Here is a 15,061-nt window from a genome sequence, read left to right on the forward strand (position 1 = left end):
ATACTTCATTCACTTACCATTGGCATTCGCTGATTTAATTCTGTAACGAGATAAGAATGGACAATGAAAAATGTGTACAAATGTTGTAACAATTAATAAAAACATACAGTATTTAATAGAGTGGCGCATAAATTAGCTCTTAAATAAACTTATTCTAAATGTCAAATTTGTTGCACCACAAAACGAATGACTCAAGACACAAACTGGAGGAGGTGGCACGCTCTCGCTCGTTGCGTGCGTGTGACGGACAGCAGATACAAAGTATCTGGGTATCGGAATATCTTCGGATCTTAGGACAACAAAAATGCATTAGCATTCGTTTGGGCCACAATACGAGGCGTTTAGAGCCAGGCAAAATCATGGCCGAGAGGAAGATGTTTTGGCATTTGAAAGGCCCAGGCACAGGCCCGCTCGTGAGTGATTTGTGGCAGGTGTGCGCGAGAGGCAGGTTCTTTCACACACACACAGAGAGAGGTTTCTGGAACAGTTTTTTGTTGTTGTTCTTCAATCAAGTGTTTGCACTCTGGTTTTCTGGGTCAACGGGCGAACCTGATACCTCCAATGCCCATACACGTACACGCACACGTACACCCCTCTCCCTCCCCCTCCCTCCCTCTCCCTCCCTCTCTCTCTATCTTTATAGAGATATATACACCGATCTGTGCGTATCAATTAACCGACTGTCTGTCTGTCTGTCTGTCTGTCCAATCGGTCCAATTTGATTGAGTGCAGTGCGGCATGCCTCATGCCTCCTGCCTCATGCGGCTGTGTCGATCCACAATTTTCCCCTCGCTTTGCCTTGATCGATTATAATGTTAAACCGCAACGCGACTTGCGACTTGCAATTCGATTTTTCCGTTTTCCTTTTAGCCTTTTTGTTCTCCTCAATTCAATTAAATTGAACAAGCGGCCAGACTCCGCTCCACACCGACCAGGGGGGGGGCCTTGGCTCTGCGCTAATTTTCCCCCAAACTGTGCTTTTCTCTTCTCTCCCCCTGTTTTCCACTGATTTTCCTTTTGCCTTTGCGTTATGTTCAATTTTCTGCGCTTGTAGTTGGCATTTTTCTCTTTTTCCAAGAGTTTGATCGGGTTTCTTTGGTTTTGTTGGTTTTGATGGTTTTGTTGGTTTCGTTTTTTGGTTGCATGCTAATTGAACACGCCTTTTTGTGTCTTAAATGCATTAAGCGGTCTCTAAACTTGACTTTTAGTTGTGCAACTATCGAATGAAACCAACAAAAAGCAGGCTCGGAGCGGATTAGGAGGACCTTGATTCAAATGTTTATTGAAATCAAATCGATATAGAAACAAAAAAGCAGTCAAATCGAGGGCACTTTTAGTTAAAAGAGAAGGGCCAGAACTTTGAGAGGGCGAACGCCTTCTATGAATGAAGGCAACACCTAAAAGAACTGTAATCCCCATCAAATAAAGAGGAAACCTGTAGACAGAGAGAGAGAGAGAAAGAGCGCATGGGTTTCTGGATCTAACCTTAAATCAAATAATGAAGGACTTTTGGGAATCTATTAGTTAAACGCAAAGGGAATGATAGGGGAATGATATTCCCTCCAGCAATGCCCCCAGATTCAATGGAAATGGTCTTAATAAGTCTTTCTCTTGCAGTTTTTTTCACCCAAAACTCCTTTCCAAAAACCCCTTCAGCACTGCCCCTTCAATTGCCAATTGCCTATTGCCAATTACAAAATTCAATTCCAGTGGCACTTTGAGATTTTTCCGACAAGCCTGTCGCGCTCTGAGAGCATTTCAAAGACATTACCATGTCTAGACATTGGGCAAACATTGTCAAAAAAATATCCAAAAAACATAGGCAAGCACACACACACACATGGAAGCACATGGAAACACATGGAAGCACATGGACCCATGGACCCATGGATATAAGCGGACAAAATCCGAATGGCAGGTGCCACTTAAGACTTAAGCTCAATAAGGTGGCCCACAAAGCGAGGCAAATCAGAGACTTTTCCGAATTCGATTCAGAGACAAAACCAAACTCGGGGGGACATGTGCCAAGCAAATTTATAGCACCATTAGACGGGGAGCGAGTGGGGCCTGCAGAACTGCATCAATATGCAAATAAGTGTAACCGATATTACATGTAATTGCTGCTAATTTGGCAGCCAACACGTCCAACCACGACGTGACATGCTCCACACACACAGCCACACACACACACACACACACATAGGCTTTGCGACAGCGACAGAGATATACCGCCGGAGCCAGAGGTTGTTCAGATCCGAATAAAAGTAGTTGCGAATAAAACAAGTCTCCCCCCAAAATGAGTGACTAAGGCTGACGGCAAGGTAAACAGCGTGACAATCCACCGAGTCCGCTTGGGAGGGCGGGGACGGGGGAGGGGTGTACGAAGGGTACGGGTTGCAGGTATTATACATAGGTGATTAATGCAAAATCAAATTTGGTCCAAAAACCGTGAGAATGGCGGACCAATTGCCATTGATTGAGACAACTCTACATGGACTACACGGGAGTGAATTAATTGTGCTGCAAATTTGGTCAGAGTTTCGGACTGGAATATGGGCGGATGGGGCTGGAACCAGTCCCGAACGACATGCTGGTCAAGTGAGCTCAGAGATTGCTTTGGGTTGAATAGGAGCAGAGGCACAGCATGGAATAGAAGAGCATAGTACCTCCAGGCCCTTGGCTTCAGGCCAGAGGGAAGAAAGTGGGAAAAAGACGAATCCATCAATGAGAGGAGAAATAAGAGAAATGCCAGCATGGATGCATGAAAAGAGCGAGCACCCAAGCCCCTTCCTCTTCCACAAGACCTTCAAAAAGATTGCCCAAGTGCCAGTGCCAGTGCCAGTGCCGGACCACGTAGACCGTAGCCACAGAAGGGATCAATAACGGTCAAGACTGCCGGAAAAAGGTAAGAGAGAAAGTGTGGGGAGCATACTCCTCTGTCTCAGCTTAGATCTTGCAGCTTCCCATCTTGCGGTCCGCCTCCGAAGGCCGAAGGAATCCCTATTTTTTCAGTAGAGCTAATCATCTCCCATCGAGTTATGAAAGATTCCCCGTTTTAAGCCCTGCTCACATCATTCGACTCCAAAAACAACTCCATTCAATTCTTTCATTCGATTCGCATTTCAAATTTGTTTGTTTGTTTTGTTGGCTTGGGCGAATAATTTGCAGAAATTAATTTTATGCAAACATGCCGCCAAATAAGACGACATGACAATTTAATTGGACGCGACATGTGGCCAGCGTTTCCACTTCAAATTGGAAGCCAACGGCAGTGGCAGTGGCGGTGGCAGTGGCAACAAGCGCGGCGCCTGCGCCTGCGCAACTGCCAATCGATGGAGAAACAGCACCGCACCGCACCAGAAACCAACCAACAAAAATTTCTGTTAATTTGGCACTCGCGTGAGTTGTTCTGTTCTGTGCCGTACCGTACCGCCCTCGCACCCGTTAGAGCCATGCCATGCCATGCCATTCCATGCCATTCCATGCCATTCCATCGACAGATCGAATACCCATTTGAATGGACCTGTACTTGTGTCTCGATTCGATTCGATTCGATTCGACTTGATTCGAGTAAATATGTGACCCACTCTGTATGTGGCATTTTGATAGACTCCCCGGCTGTAGTAGGCATGGGTATGATTTCCATCCCCCCACGTATGTAGGCACAGAGTATCTCGGTTTTTTATGGAAACGCCTGTGGCAGAACTGCTGTTTCGGCTTGTGTTTCTTTTAAAGAGCAATTAAGTAATAAAGCAATTTCATGTTCCTTTGTTTTGCGGTCTTCGATTATTTTGCGGCCTGGGCCGCCACCGCCACCGCGCGCTGTTCTTTGACTCACTTAAGAGGTTTTATATTTATTTACTTTTTCGGTGGGCGTTTAATTGAATTGCTGGCATGGTATGGCATGGTATGGTATGGTATGGCATAGTACCGCTTGGTCTCTCATGGTGTTGCCTGTGTGGGCAATGCATTGTAAATCTCTATAGTTACACAGATCCCACCGCTCAGATACTCAGATACTCAGACACTATTTACAGTATATATTCGCGCGCATATCTGCGGCGGGGAGACTCTTACGGGTATGTATATTTTTGTTGTTGTTGTTTTTTTTTTTTTCAATTTGTCTGGCTCTTGTAAATGTCGCCGTCGCCGTCGCCGCTGCCTGTCGCCTGCCTCTGAGCATGACGGATCGTTGGGGTCGTCAAAGGGGTTAACAGTTGAATGTCCCTCCAGAGGAGCCATACATACATAGGTACACGTGTGTGTGTGTGTGTTTTTTTTTGCCATCATACGAGTACATTATCGTGACTAATTGTGGCATTTTTCTAGCTAAATGCCAAAATGTGTTCGTTTATTCATAATTTTTCTAATTTCGGCTATTTTGCTATTTGTTTTTGTTGGCCAATTAATTTTGAGTGGTTTATTTATGGGTTTATTTATGGGGTCTGGGGGGAGGAAGAGTCAAATATATTATCGCAGCAATTGATAATGTTCGAAGTAATTCAAATATTCAAATATTTATACGTGTTCAATGTTTTAACGAATATCTTTGGAACTTTCTTGGTATTTTATCAGAATTTTATTAGGATCTACATTCCACTCTAAGGTAAGGCAAAAATGTATCACAACCCACCGATGGGCGCGGCTGCATTACGCGGGACAGACGTGTTTTTGTGTTCGGATACATATGGATACGGAAATATGTATCGTTTGTGGGAATATAATTTCCGGCTATACATGGAACGTTATCTACAATTTTCCATCTTTTTCTGATCGAATGGATATCTGTTGGATATTTCTACATTTCTTATGGTATTCTTTTGATTGGACTTACCTTCTACATCTTAGAACTATGACCATTACAATAGCACCTATAAGAGCCGATATGATTGAAACTATGATTAGGGTGAATGCCCATCCAAGTTCGCCAGCTTTATCTGCAAAGAAATAAACGTAGATATATATATATAGAACATGTATCTTGTATCCGTATGTAGGTTGTTGCTTGCGTAATAAAAAATACGAAACAAAAACTGGATGATCAGATGGGGGCCCCAACAGTGGATGTAATTTTTTTATGATTATGCATTATTTTATGGCGCGATGGCGATAAAGATGATGAATTCATAAAAAGTTATGAATATGAATGGGAGCATAGGTGTGCGTGTGTGTGTGTGTGTGTGTGTATTATTGAGGATAAACAGAGAACCGAAAGACGAAAGTCTAGGGGCAACTGTTCGAAATTCGTGAGCAAAGTCAATTAGGCCATTTCATATAGTACCCATAAAACTATGGATCCATGGATATGGAGACTTCGAGACTTCGAGGCTTCGGATTCGAGCTAGAAAGCGGTTCTTCTTCGGTTCTACTCTGAAGAGTCCGTAGACACTGACTCTGTACACCGGCACCGGTAAGTACGTGTACGTGTACGTGTATCTGCAGTCGTATCTACGATTATATGGTGCCTGCTGGAACATTTAACGATGCAAAATTAATTACAAACTTTATTATCTTAACAACTTGCGGCTGTCGCTGTCGCTGTCTGCCCCCGTTGCTGGTGATTTCGAATATTTATGGCGGTAGTTAAATGAGGCAAGCGCAACGGGAGCAGCAGAGGGTTAAGGATGACTATGGGGCCAGAGGTGGCGGCGCTACAAGGTCTTTCACATGCGGCCTGCCATGGCGGCTGCGTATTTGACCCTTTTTTTTTTGCCTAGCAACAGAGAGAGAGCGACAGAGAGAGAGAAGACCGTTATCTTCAAGTGGGGATCTCCTCTCTTTGAGTCCGAGCGGGCGTCTGGGGCGGTAGGTGGGTGAAAGGTTAAATTCAGCAAACAGAAATCAACACGCATATAAATATTTCAGTCACCCTTTGGCCTTTCCACGCCTCTTCCTTTTAGCCATCCTTTACATCCTTTTGATAGAAGCCGAAAGAGGCGTAATTTAAGACAGGAATAGAGCTGCAATTGAAGGTAAACGACGATCAGATGCCCTCCCTTTCGAAATAGTTTGATATCATGCGATATCAGTGTTGGTAAACGCAAGAATAGTCTATTTTTGGGATTGTCTTCATATTAAGTGGTAGTATTCTTTTAAGTATTTCTAGTATTTTGTATGTAGCAAGTATCCTGTGGTATTTTTTAAGTATTTTGCGGTATTTCTGTTTAGTATTTCTCTACATGCTATAGGTATTTTTTATGTAATCGTTTTTAGGCATTTCTTCATATTTTTGTAGTATTTCCCAACATATTTCTATAAAATTTCTCATGGAATCTCTCGAAGAGCATCACAATGGCATCCAGCAAAATGAATGTAATTTACTCGACGCCGCCAACTGATGGATGGACTGCCCCCGACTCCTTCGCCCTCCTACTACCACCTCCTTTGACCCCATTAACGGTGCCACCCCAACCCACACCCCCCCCGCCTTTAGCGTTTGTTATCTCATTGTCAGTTGCTTAAATATTTATGCTGCTCGGTGCTGCTGCTGTCGGTGCTATAATGAAAGCAAACGCCATTATGTTTTGGCCCCCTCTCCCTCGCCAAATTCCTCTCCCAATCCCAATCCCCATCCCCATTACTCTTTCCTTTCACTTCTGGCAGCTTCTTCGCTTCTTTCGGTATTTCAGTATTTCGGGGCTTCCTGCCCCCTACCCACCCTCCCTTTCATTGTCTTTGGAGTAATAATTCAATTGGGCAAAAAAAAGAAGCACGCAGCCACGAGGCAAACTCCGAAAACTGGAAACTGCGTAAAGTCTTTGGAAACTGTGTAATTAATAACCCCTCCCCTCCCCGACCCACTCCACAACTCCACAACTCCTTAACCCCCTCAAGCCACCACCCAACACTCCAGAGCATGGGAGCGAGTGAAAAGCAATTTTCGCTTGAATTGAGGATGTGGGCGTGGCCAGCAGGAAACGCGTTAATAAGCGGCGCCTCACAAAGTGTTAAACAAAAAAAAAACACAAGATGAAATGAGAAATAACGAGGGCTCTCTCGCTCCAGTTGTTAATTGCAGTAACAAGAGGGAAAACAACAGGCAAGCTTTCGAAGAGAGACAGAGAGAGAGAGAGAGAGATCTCTGACACGAAGAGACACGCAGCAAAGCACAAGAAAAAAGAGAGAACGGCTAGAGCAGCGCCGTGGCCCGTGGAGTTCTATTCGTGTGAGTCTCTCTCCCTCTCTCTCTCTCTGTGTGATCTAGCTGCATAGCAGGCACCTTTTGATTGCCACCAATCAATTATAAGAGACGACATTTAAGAGTAGGAGTTCATTTCAAGAGTAATTAAAAGGCGAAAAGCTCATCAGATTGCAATTCAAGAACAAGAATCAATATTCAACTAAAAACGAAATTCGTCCGGCTTTTGGGGCAAGTTATGGCCATGTTCGGTTGCATGCAACATCTGCATTCCAGCCATACGGCCATACGGAGCGAATTCCCTTCTGTTTTCTGTTCTGTCCTGTCCTGTCCTGTCGGATGCTGTCAGTGTCTTGCGGATCTGTGAATGTAATTCCCTAAAAGACTCGTAAATATAGCTGAAAACAGCATCGGACATCAGGAGGAGTTAGGGGTGAGGGGTGGGCAGGGGGCAGCAGAGGGACATCTCAGAGTTTCCTGCGCCACTCGATTGGGGGCTGCTGCTTCATTCGGCTGCAGCGGCGGCGGCGGCGGCGGCGACTCTTCAAGTATTCATGCAACAGGTGTGCACTGGCGCTGCGCTCTCTACGCAATCCGAGGGGTGATCCAGGGATCCAGCGATCCAGCGATCCAGTGAGCCACTCATTCAGGTATTTATTAGCAGACTCTCCAATGACTGATCTATTTGAAGCGGGCCCACGGCCCACGGCCTTACGGCTTACAGCTTACGGCCCTAATTGGCAACTCATTAAAATAATTTTCGTGCAACGTGCAACGTGCAACTGCAACACTGGACAATGGACAAGCCGTTCCAAAGTTGTAATGCTTCAGCTTCAGCTTCAGCCTTTTCTTTTTTTGTTTTTGTTTTTTGGCACAGAACATGGCGTTTTTTATGGGGCCGGTGGCCGGTGGTAGGGGGGACGGGGGCTTGGGGTTTTTTTTTTGTAGGTTTTTCCTGGAACTTTTAGGACTTGACACGGAGCAGAACTATTCTTCAGCTGTGCAGCTGTTTTCCATGGAACTGCAGCATGTTGCACCTCCTGCTGTTCGGCTGTTCGGCTGTTCGGCTGCCGAAAGATACATCCATCAGATACAAATGAGGGGGCCGCCAGACCGCAGATGGATGCTCTCTGTGTCCGTGGCTGCTCTGTGGCTGTCAGCAATTGTAATAATCGATCTGCATGGCAGAGAGATGATTGATGATGCCCAACCCCCCCCTCATACCTCCATACCCCCATACTGCCATCCCCCAACCATGGGGTGCCACGTATCTGTTGGGTTAACAGGCTTGTATCTTTGTATCTGGAATGCCGAAAGCCACGGCGACATAATTCCAAGCACATTACATTATCGGATAATGCATTCGTTTTCTACGATATTTATATGCAAATTTCGACACCACCTGCCGCCATCTAATGTGGCCCCCTCCACCCTGCTGTGCCACACACAGTTTTCGCCTGTTTTTTCGCTGTAAATCATTAAAATTGGCTGGCAACAGCCCACGTTCGGAGGCGGCTCCGGCGGCTCCGGCACCTCCTGGCACTGCAGCTGCACCACCAAAAAACTGTCGCAGAGTTTTCCCATTTTGCATTTTGCATTTTCCATTTTTCCTGTTTTAATTGCCTGCCCCGTGAAACATTCCGCTCAAACGTAAACCGAAACAGGCGGCTGTAACATTATCTAACATCGCAAATCGCGAATCGGGCATCGCGTATCGCGGATTTTGTGAATGGAGCGAGAAGGGAGGCGTGGCACTGGCGGCTCGGGGGCTCGGGGGCTGTGCCGCATTTCGTGCCGAAATAAAAAGCCAACGGACTGCCCAAAGTACGACTCAATTAACGGTCCACACAATTAAATTAAATGGCGACTGCCTTTGTGTGCGTGTCTGTGTATGTGTGTGTGTGTGTGTGTGTGTGTGTGTCTCCAAATTGAGCAATTAAGAAATGATTTAGCGACAGTTTTGGGCGGCATTAACCGGTGGCCTATCGCCCGGATTTTAATTGAATTTCAGATAAAAGCCACACAAAAGTTGGCCAAAGAAATGTTGCAGGCAGGGAAGGCCTTTGGCCCCCCCCCCATTTGGCCCATTTTCGGAGTATTATATTTTAGTGAAACACTAACTTTTCTGGTCACCTGTGAGTGCTTTATCTCCTTCCTTTGTTTGGTTTTCCTATCGCTTCTCTTCGTTTCCAAGCAATCAGCAAACCACCCTCTACTTTTTTTTTTGGGGGGGACATTCTCTATGCATTTTCCCAAATTACCCAACAATTGTTTTTGGGTTATTGTGCGGTGAAATTAAGTCATTAACTGAATGAAAACTGGGAATAAACAAACGGCTAATGACAGCCAATGGTCTGGTCTGGTCTGGTCTGGTCTGTGTCGTGGCAATGGGGGCAATGGTGGCATTGGTGGCAACAGTAGCAGGTTTCTCTCACCTGCCAAAAAGGTAACAAAAAACAAAACACAAAATCCCCGCCCCAGGGAAGGTAATTTTCCGACAAGAGCGACGTGAAATAACGTGTGGTATTGACCACAAATTAACAGTTGTAACAATCCTCGTCTCACCCGCCACCCCCTCCCCCTAGACAAGGCGGCAGCGGCAGCAGAGGTCTGCTGCAGTGCGTAATTACGGTGCACATTACACAGACAGAGGTAGAGAGCTACAGATACTCCGAGAGCCGCATTTGCACTTAATTGTGGCGCTTAATTAGACCAAAAAGGTGCACAGCAGAGAGCGGGAGAGCCACAGGAGCGAGCCATGGCCCAAAAACCAGACCGCGGACCCCAGACAAATGCCCCCAAAGCAAATGCTTCTGCCTGAAGAGGCGACTCTCTGGTGCGTGTGCGTGTGTGTGCTGCAACATGCAACATTTTACATGATATCCCACTCTGCTCTGCTCTGCTCTGCTCTGCCCCTCTCATTCCGCATTTGACAACTCAATTTTGCGTTTAATTGTTTTTTGCTTGTTTGTAATTGTTGTTTAACAAAAAGGATTTCGCATTTCGCATTTGGCCCGCTAATGATGCCACCCCCCCTCCCTGCTTCGATGCCCCACAGAGCGTTGCACCTCTCCCCCCTCCCCCCTAATTAAGTGAAGGTCTCTCCGGAAAAAAACAAACCTGAAAATTTGCCAAAAACCTCGAGAAATTTCATGTGAAATTCCTTTCGAGAACTCAACTTCTGTTGAAAATTTTCGGCATATGTCGCATCTTTTTGCGCGCATTCTCCCCCTACCCGCTACCCCCCCTATCCCGCCAAGCCACAATGCCACATTTCTGTATCTGTATCTTGTATCTGGTGGCGCCGCCGCTGGGGGTCCTGCTCCTCACTGATGCTGTCGCTGCGCTGCGCTGCGGCTGTCCCTGCGGCTGCGCCTGCGCCTTTGGCTTTGCCTTCAATTTAATTTTTATTTCAATTTTGCAGCCGTTGACCAAACAACAAAAAACAAAACAAAAACCCGCATTAAAAATGGAAAGACCGAAGCTTTAGATACTCTTCGAAATGGTAGATGGATGGATATAGTCCTACGATCTGCTGGTTCTTGATTTTTGGATGGGATTTTCTTGGAAAACCAAAGGTTTTTGTTGGATGTTTCTTTGGGTTATATAGGACATGTCCACATACCATATATAACCGTATTTAATCAGTTTTTCTGAGAAAAGAAAATGTCTCTTTGATTAAAATTTGTTTTTCCCATCGATTTCTTCAACGATCCTTGCACTTGGATATCCTTAAAACAGAGAGTAAATATGTGGCTGATCGAGAATATACTTTATTTCGATTCGTTCTCTGGATCCATGGATCCACCCTCCTCCAGAGGGTATCAACATATTTCTCAGTGCGTTTTTGTTAACGACTTTCGGAGACCTGAACTTCGGACGCATGTTGCACATTGTTGTTGTTGTTGTTGCTGTTGTTCATTTGATTATCGCCACTGTCGGCATGTAATTTATTATATTGGCTTGAAGACCCGATGGAGTGCCGACCAACCGACCAACCGGCCGATCTGTCGCTGCGGCCTGGCCTGCGCTGGCCCTCTTTTTTATGGCTTTAACCTTTTGCCAGCCGCCGCGTTGCTGACATTATTTAATTTGTCATTTAATTTTTGTGCGTTTCTTTTTTTTTTTGCTCAACATGCGACTGCTTTCTTTCTCTTTGTCTTCCTCTTCTTTCTGTTTGGATGTGCCTCCTGTTGACTGTTTTTTTTTTTTTCTTTGACGGCCATATGTTGTCCTCGCGAAAATTTGTACGAAAGTTTTGTAATGGAATATTTGCCATACGAGCATGTGGGGATTCCTCGGTTGACGGTTTGACTTTTGGCCCACATCTGCTGCCACTTCCTTATAAGACGACAGGGAGGGGCGCCTCCTGGACGGGGTTATCCAGTGCACCCAAGGGTTACCCGTTGCCCCTGGTATCGATAACGGACTGCGCAGAACTTTCACCAAACTCAGCCGATAAGAAAGGAGCTCCGATGATCTTTGAGATCCGTTGGAGGTCGATGCCAAATGCCTTTTGATGACACTTTGTTGCAGATTTAAGGACGGGGGAGTACTGGGAGTGTTTATTTTTTTTAAATGTAGAATCAATCAATTCCTTAATCAACTTTAGTCCTAGCTTTAAGTCAGATCTCCTGTGGATTCTGCACTTAAAAAATCTGCCAAGTTGGCGGAGAGTTTGCCAAGTTTTCCTTTCCGCCTGCGACTTTGATTACTCCACGTTTTCTCTGCCGGCAAATGGTGCTGCTGTTGCAAATGGGAGCTGCCTCCTGCCTCCTGACCTGTGCCCCCTGCCTTGTGCCTCCTGCCTCCTGCTGTTGTGGCTGGCTGTCTGGCTGTTTGGCAGCAATCGCAGATACAGCAGATACATATTGGCATAATGCCATTAAATGACGTTGACTTCTTGGCAAAGTAAAAGCCAAAATCTGTTGAGTGTCAGGAGAGGCGGCGGAATAAATTCAATTATGCAAAAGAGCAAGAAAATTCAATTTACCAAGCAGTAGTCCCCCTCTCTCTCCCACTCTGTCTCTGTCTCTGGCCTAGACAGTGCGTAGAATTAATGTAATGTCAACTGAAATTATTATTTATTTGTTTGCGACACGAGAGAGGGAATTAAAGAAAATAAAGAATACAGAAATATAGAAAGTTTTTCTCGCGCTCCCACAATGGAAACATTGATTAATTGCTGAAAACAATTAGTGGAGTAACACGCTTCGCGCTCTGCGCTTTGATGGATGGTGACTACCCTGGGCAGGAGCGACCAGGGTTACCACATAAATTAGGCATAAGCCGAAAGACGATAGCCATCGCAGAAGCCAGAAGCAAGAGTGGGAATCCTCTTCGAATTTCGAACAAATAAATAAACAAATGAAAGAACAAAAAATGTATCTCCATAAGAGTTATCATTTTTAGTAGGAAGCCGCACCGCTCCGCACCGCAGCGTTTTTAATTCTCATTTAATATGCAAAAACAGTCTACGGCAGAATGTGGTGATGAGATTTCCATACCAATAGAATCGGACATGCCATGCCCCATCCAGCGCCGCACCTCGCCGCACCGCGCCGCGCCGCGGCAAATGTCTCAATTATGGGGCCACAAAACAGCTGCAGCTCTGCTCTCGGAATTTGCATAACAATGCCAACAAATTATCTACTAAACATTCGAGTAATTATATCTGTGGGAATTATGCATATTTCCAAGATACTCGTATTTCATCCCACAGAAGAGTGGCAATCTCTCCGCGTCGACGTCGGCGTCGGCGTCCACGTCCACGTCCACGTCCGCGGCTCATTTAATGTTTGAAAAACGTCTTAATTGAATTTCGGAATTTCGGCATTTGGGAATTTCTTCGGAAAGGCGGCAGCAGCAGCAGCAGCAGCTACAGAACCAGATAGAAACCTTTTAGCCATTCAATTCAGGGCCTATTCTCTTCCACAAATTGAAATATTTAAATGTCATGTGTGGCAGGGGCAGGGGCAGCGGGACAGAAGGTGACAACAGTCTTTTATATGCCACATGGCACACGATTTTTCAGGTCAAAGTCTGAGGCAGAGTCGGAGTCGGAGTCGGAGTCAGATCCCCGCGTCGCTACGTTTTCTTGATCTTTATCTACGGGAATATGGGTTCCGTTCGGTTCGTTTGCTCCCCAAAATGTTGCCCTTTTGCTCATTAGGTTTATCACACAACACAAAATTTCACCTTCACTTCGGAAAAAGGACTTCAGGGCGGGGCACGGGGGCAGGGTATCTGTGTATCTAGGGCCGCGCGGCAGGTAAATAAAGTTTCAGTTTCAGTTCCTGTTTTCGAGTTTTTTTCTCTTTTAGTGCCACATGATAAATGTTGTCGCCCTGTCGTTTATTCTCGTAATTCTCAGGTGTTTTTGTGTTGTCGCTTCTTGAAAAGAATTTCAATTTCCTTGAGGGCAAGGGACAAGGGGCAAGGGGCATGTGGCAAGGGGCTAGGGGCTAGGGGCATGCATTTCAATGATTTCTCCTCTCTATTCAAATGCGTTTCACAATTAATCAAAAGCTAATTCTCCCCCAAGGGATTTGCCCATTAGTTTCTGCTGAAAAGTTGCTCTCTGATTAATTGGGGCTTTTCTTTGGAGTCAAAATTTCATTAAGTTTTCCTTGAAGATTTGCCAGTTTTGCAACTTTCAAGCGGAATGGAATGGAACCACTCGATGGGAACAAAAAACTTTGGCACTCGAATGACAAATGGAAACCGCAGGAAAATGGCAGCAGGGAAACCCGTAGGAATGCGTGCGCCATTTCCCAGGAATAAAGGACCCCCACGGTGGCCTGCGGCCTGGTTGTGGGCGTGGGCGTGTCACAGTACATATTTTACAATATTTATTGCTTAGGCGAAGCGGCAACTTTCTGTTTTTGCCTCAAAAGTTGAATTTTAATTAGTTTTTGTTGATTTGCCGCATTTCGCATTTCGCATTTCCATGGAAAAACTTCGGAGCCCCAAACATAGATATTGTTGTGTGTGTGTGTGTTTGTGCCCCGCCCACTCCTGCCGCCTTCACGCTAATTTGTATGTCGCGAACTTTATGGCCTGAAAGTCAATTAGGCTGAAAACTTGGCCTCTTCCAAGACGAACGGAATTTCTGATTTTGAGGATTTAATGAAGCGCAAATCAAAATTTGAATGCCCCATACAGAAAACAGATACATGGATACATATGTATCTGTTGGATGCCCTGTTAATTGGTGCAGAAAGCTGTGTGTTTTCTTTATTGTTTGGAAAAGATATTTTTTATGAGGCATCCAAAAAAAACAGCTTATGCCCCCTAGAAATCGGAATGTTTTATTTATGAGCCCCAGAATTGAAGAATATTTTTGGATTGCCATTTGGAAAATGTATAAAATTCTTGTTCCAGCGGACACGCCCACTCGAGCCCCCGAGCCAAATGGAAAATGTTTGTTTCCCCTCGTTGATTATTTATATGGGACATTAGGTTAATCTGATGGATACACCAGGTGGGGTAGTACGTATCTGTGGAAATACATTCTGGAAATTCTTTTAATAGTTTTTGATGAAGGGATTTGGGACTGCCTTTGAGGTGTGGCATCGTTTCGTTTCGTTTTGATATTTAAATTATAATTTTCCGGTAGTAAAAAGTATATTCTATCCACAGCCAAGCGGGGGCTATCGCAAACCGCACAAAATGCGTGCTCCGCAAATCGCAAGATTCTTACGATTTTATATGCAGCCTTTAAATTTTGTATTTATAAATTTAAAAATTAATTTTCACAATAGCAATTTTATGCAATAGCAAAGCACCGATATCGATATCACGGGTTACAGACCTCGTTTGTTCCTTAATTTACGAATTTTCTCGTTTTCTCTTGATTTCATACAATACTATTCCCAAAACGATGCCATAGATAATTTTTTCCATCAGATAATTCTTTGACTA

At 45.0% G+C, this 15,061-nt stretch overlaps 1 protein-coding gene across 1 annotated transcript in view; it reads right to left on the reverse strand.

Annotated features, from left to right (window-relative positions):
- The window catches only part of LOC108152169, a 70,634-nt gene that overhangs the window by 5,845 nt on the left and 49,728 nt on the right, over positions 1-15,061 (reverse strand). Inside the window, exons 4-5 of the mRNA XM_033386703.1 lie at positions 4,835-4,937; positions 18-40 (exon numbers count right to left, since the gene is read on the reverse strand). Coding sequence (XP_033242594.1) covers positions 18-40; positions 4,835-4,937 — 126 coding nt within the window. The remainder of the gene's footprint in view (positions 1-17; positions 41-4,834; positions 4,938-15,061) is intronic.

Source organism: Drosophila miranda, chromosome XR, assembly GCF_003369915.1.
Source record: "Drosophila miranda strain MSH22 chromosome XR, D.miranda_PacBio2.1, whole genome shotgun sequence".
NCBI lineage: Eukaryota > Metazoa > Arthropoda > Insecta > Diptera > Drosophilidae > Drosophila > Drosophila miranda.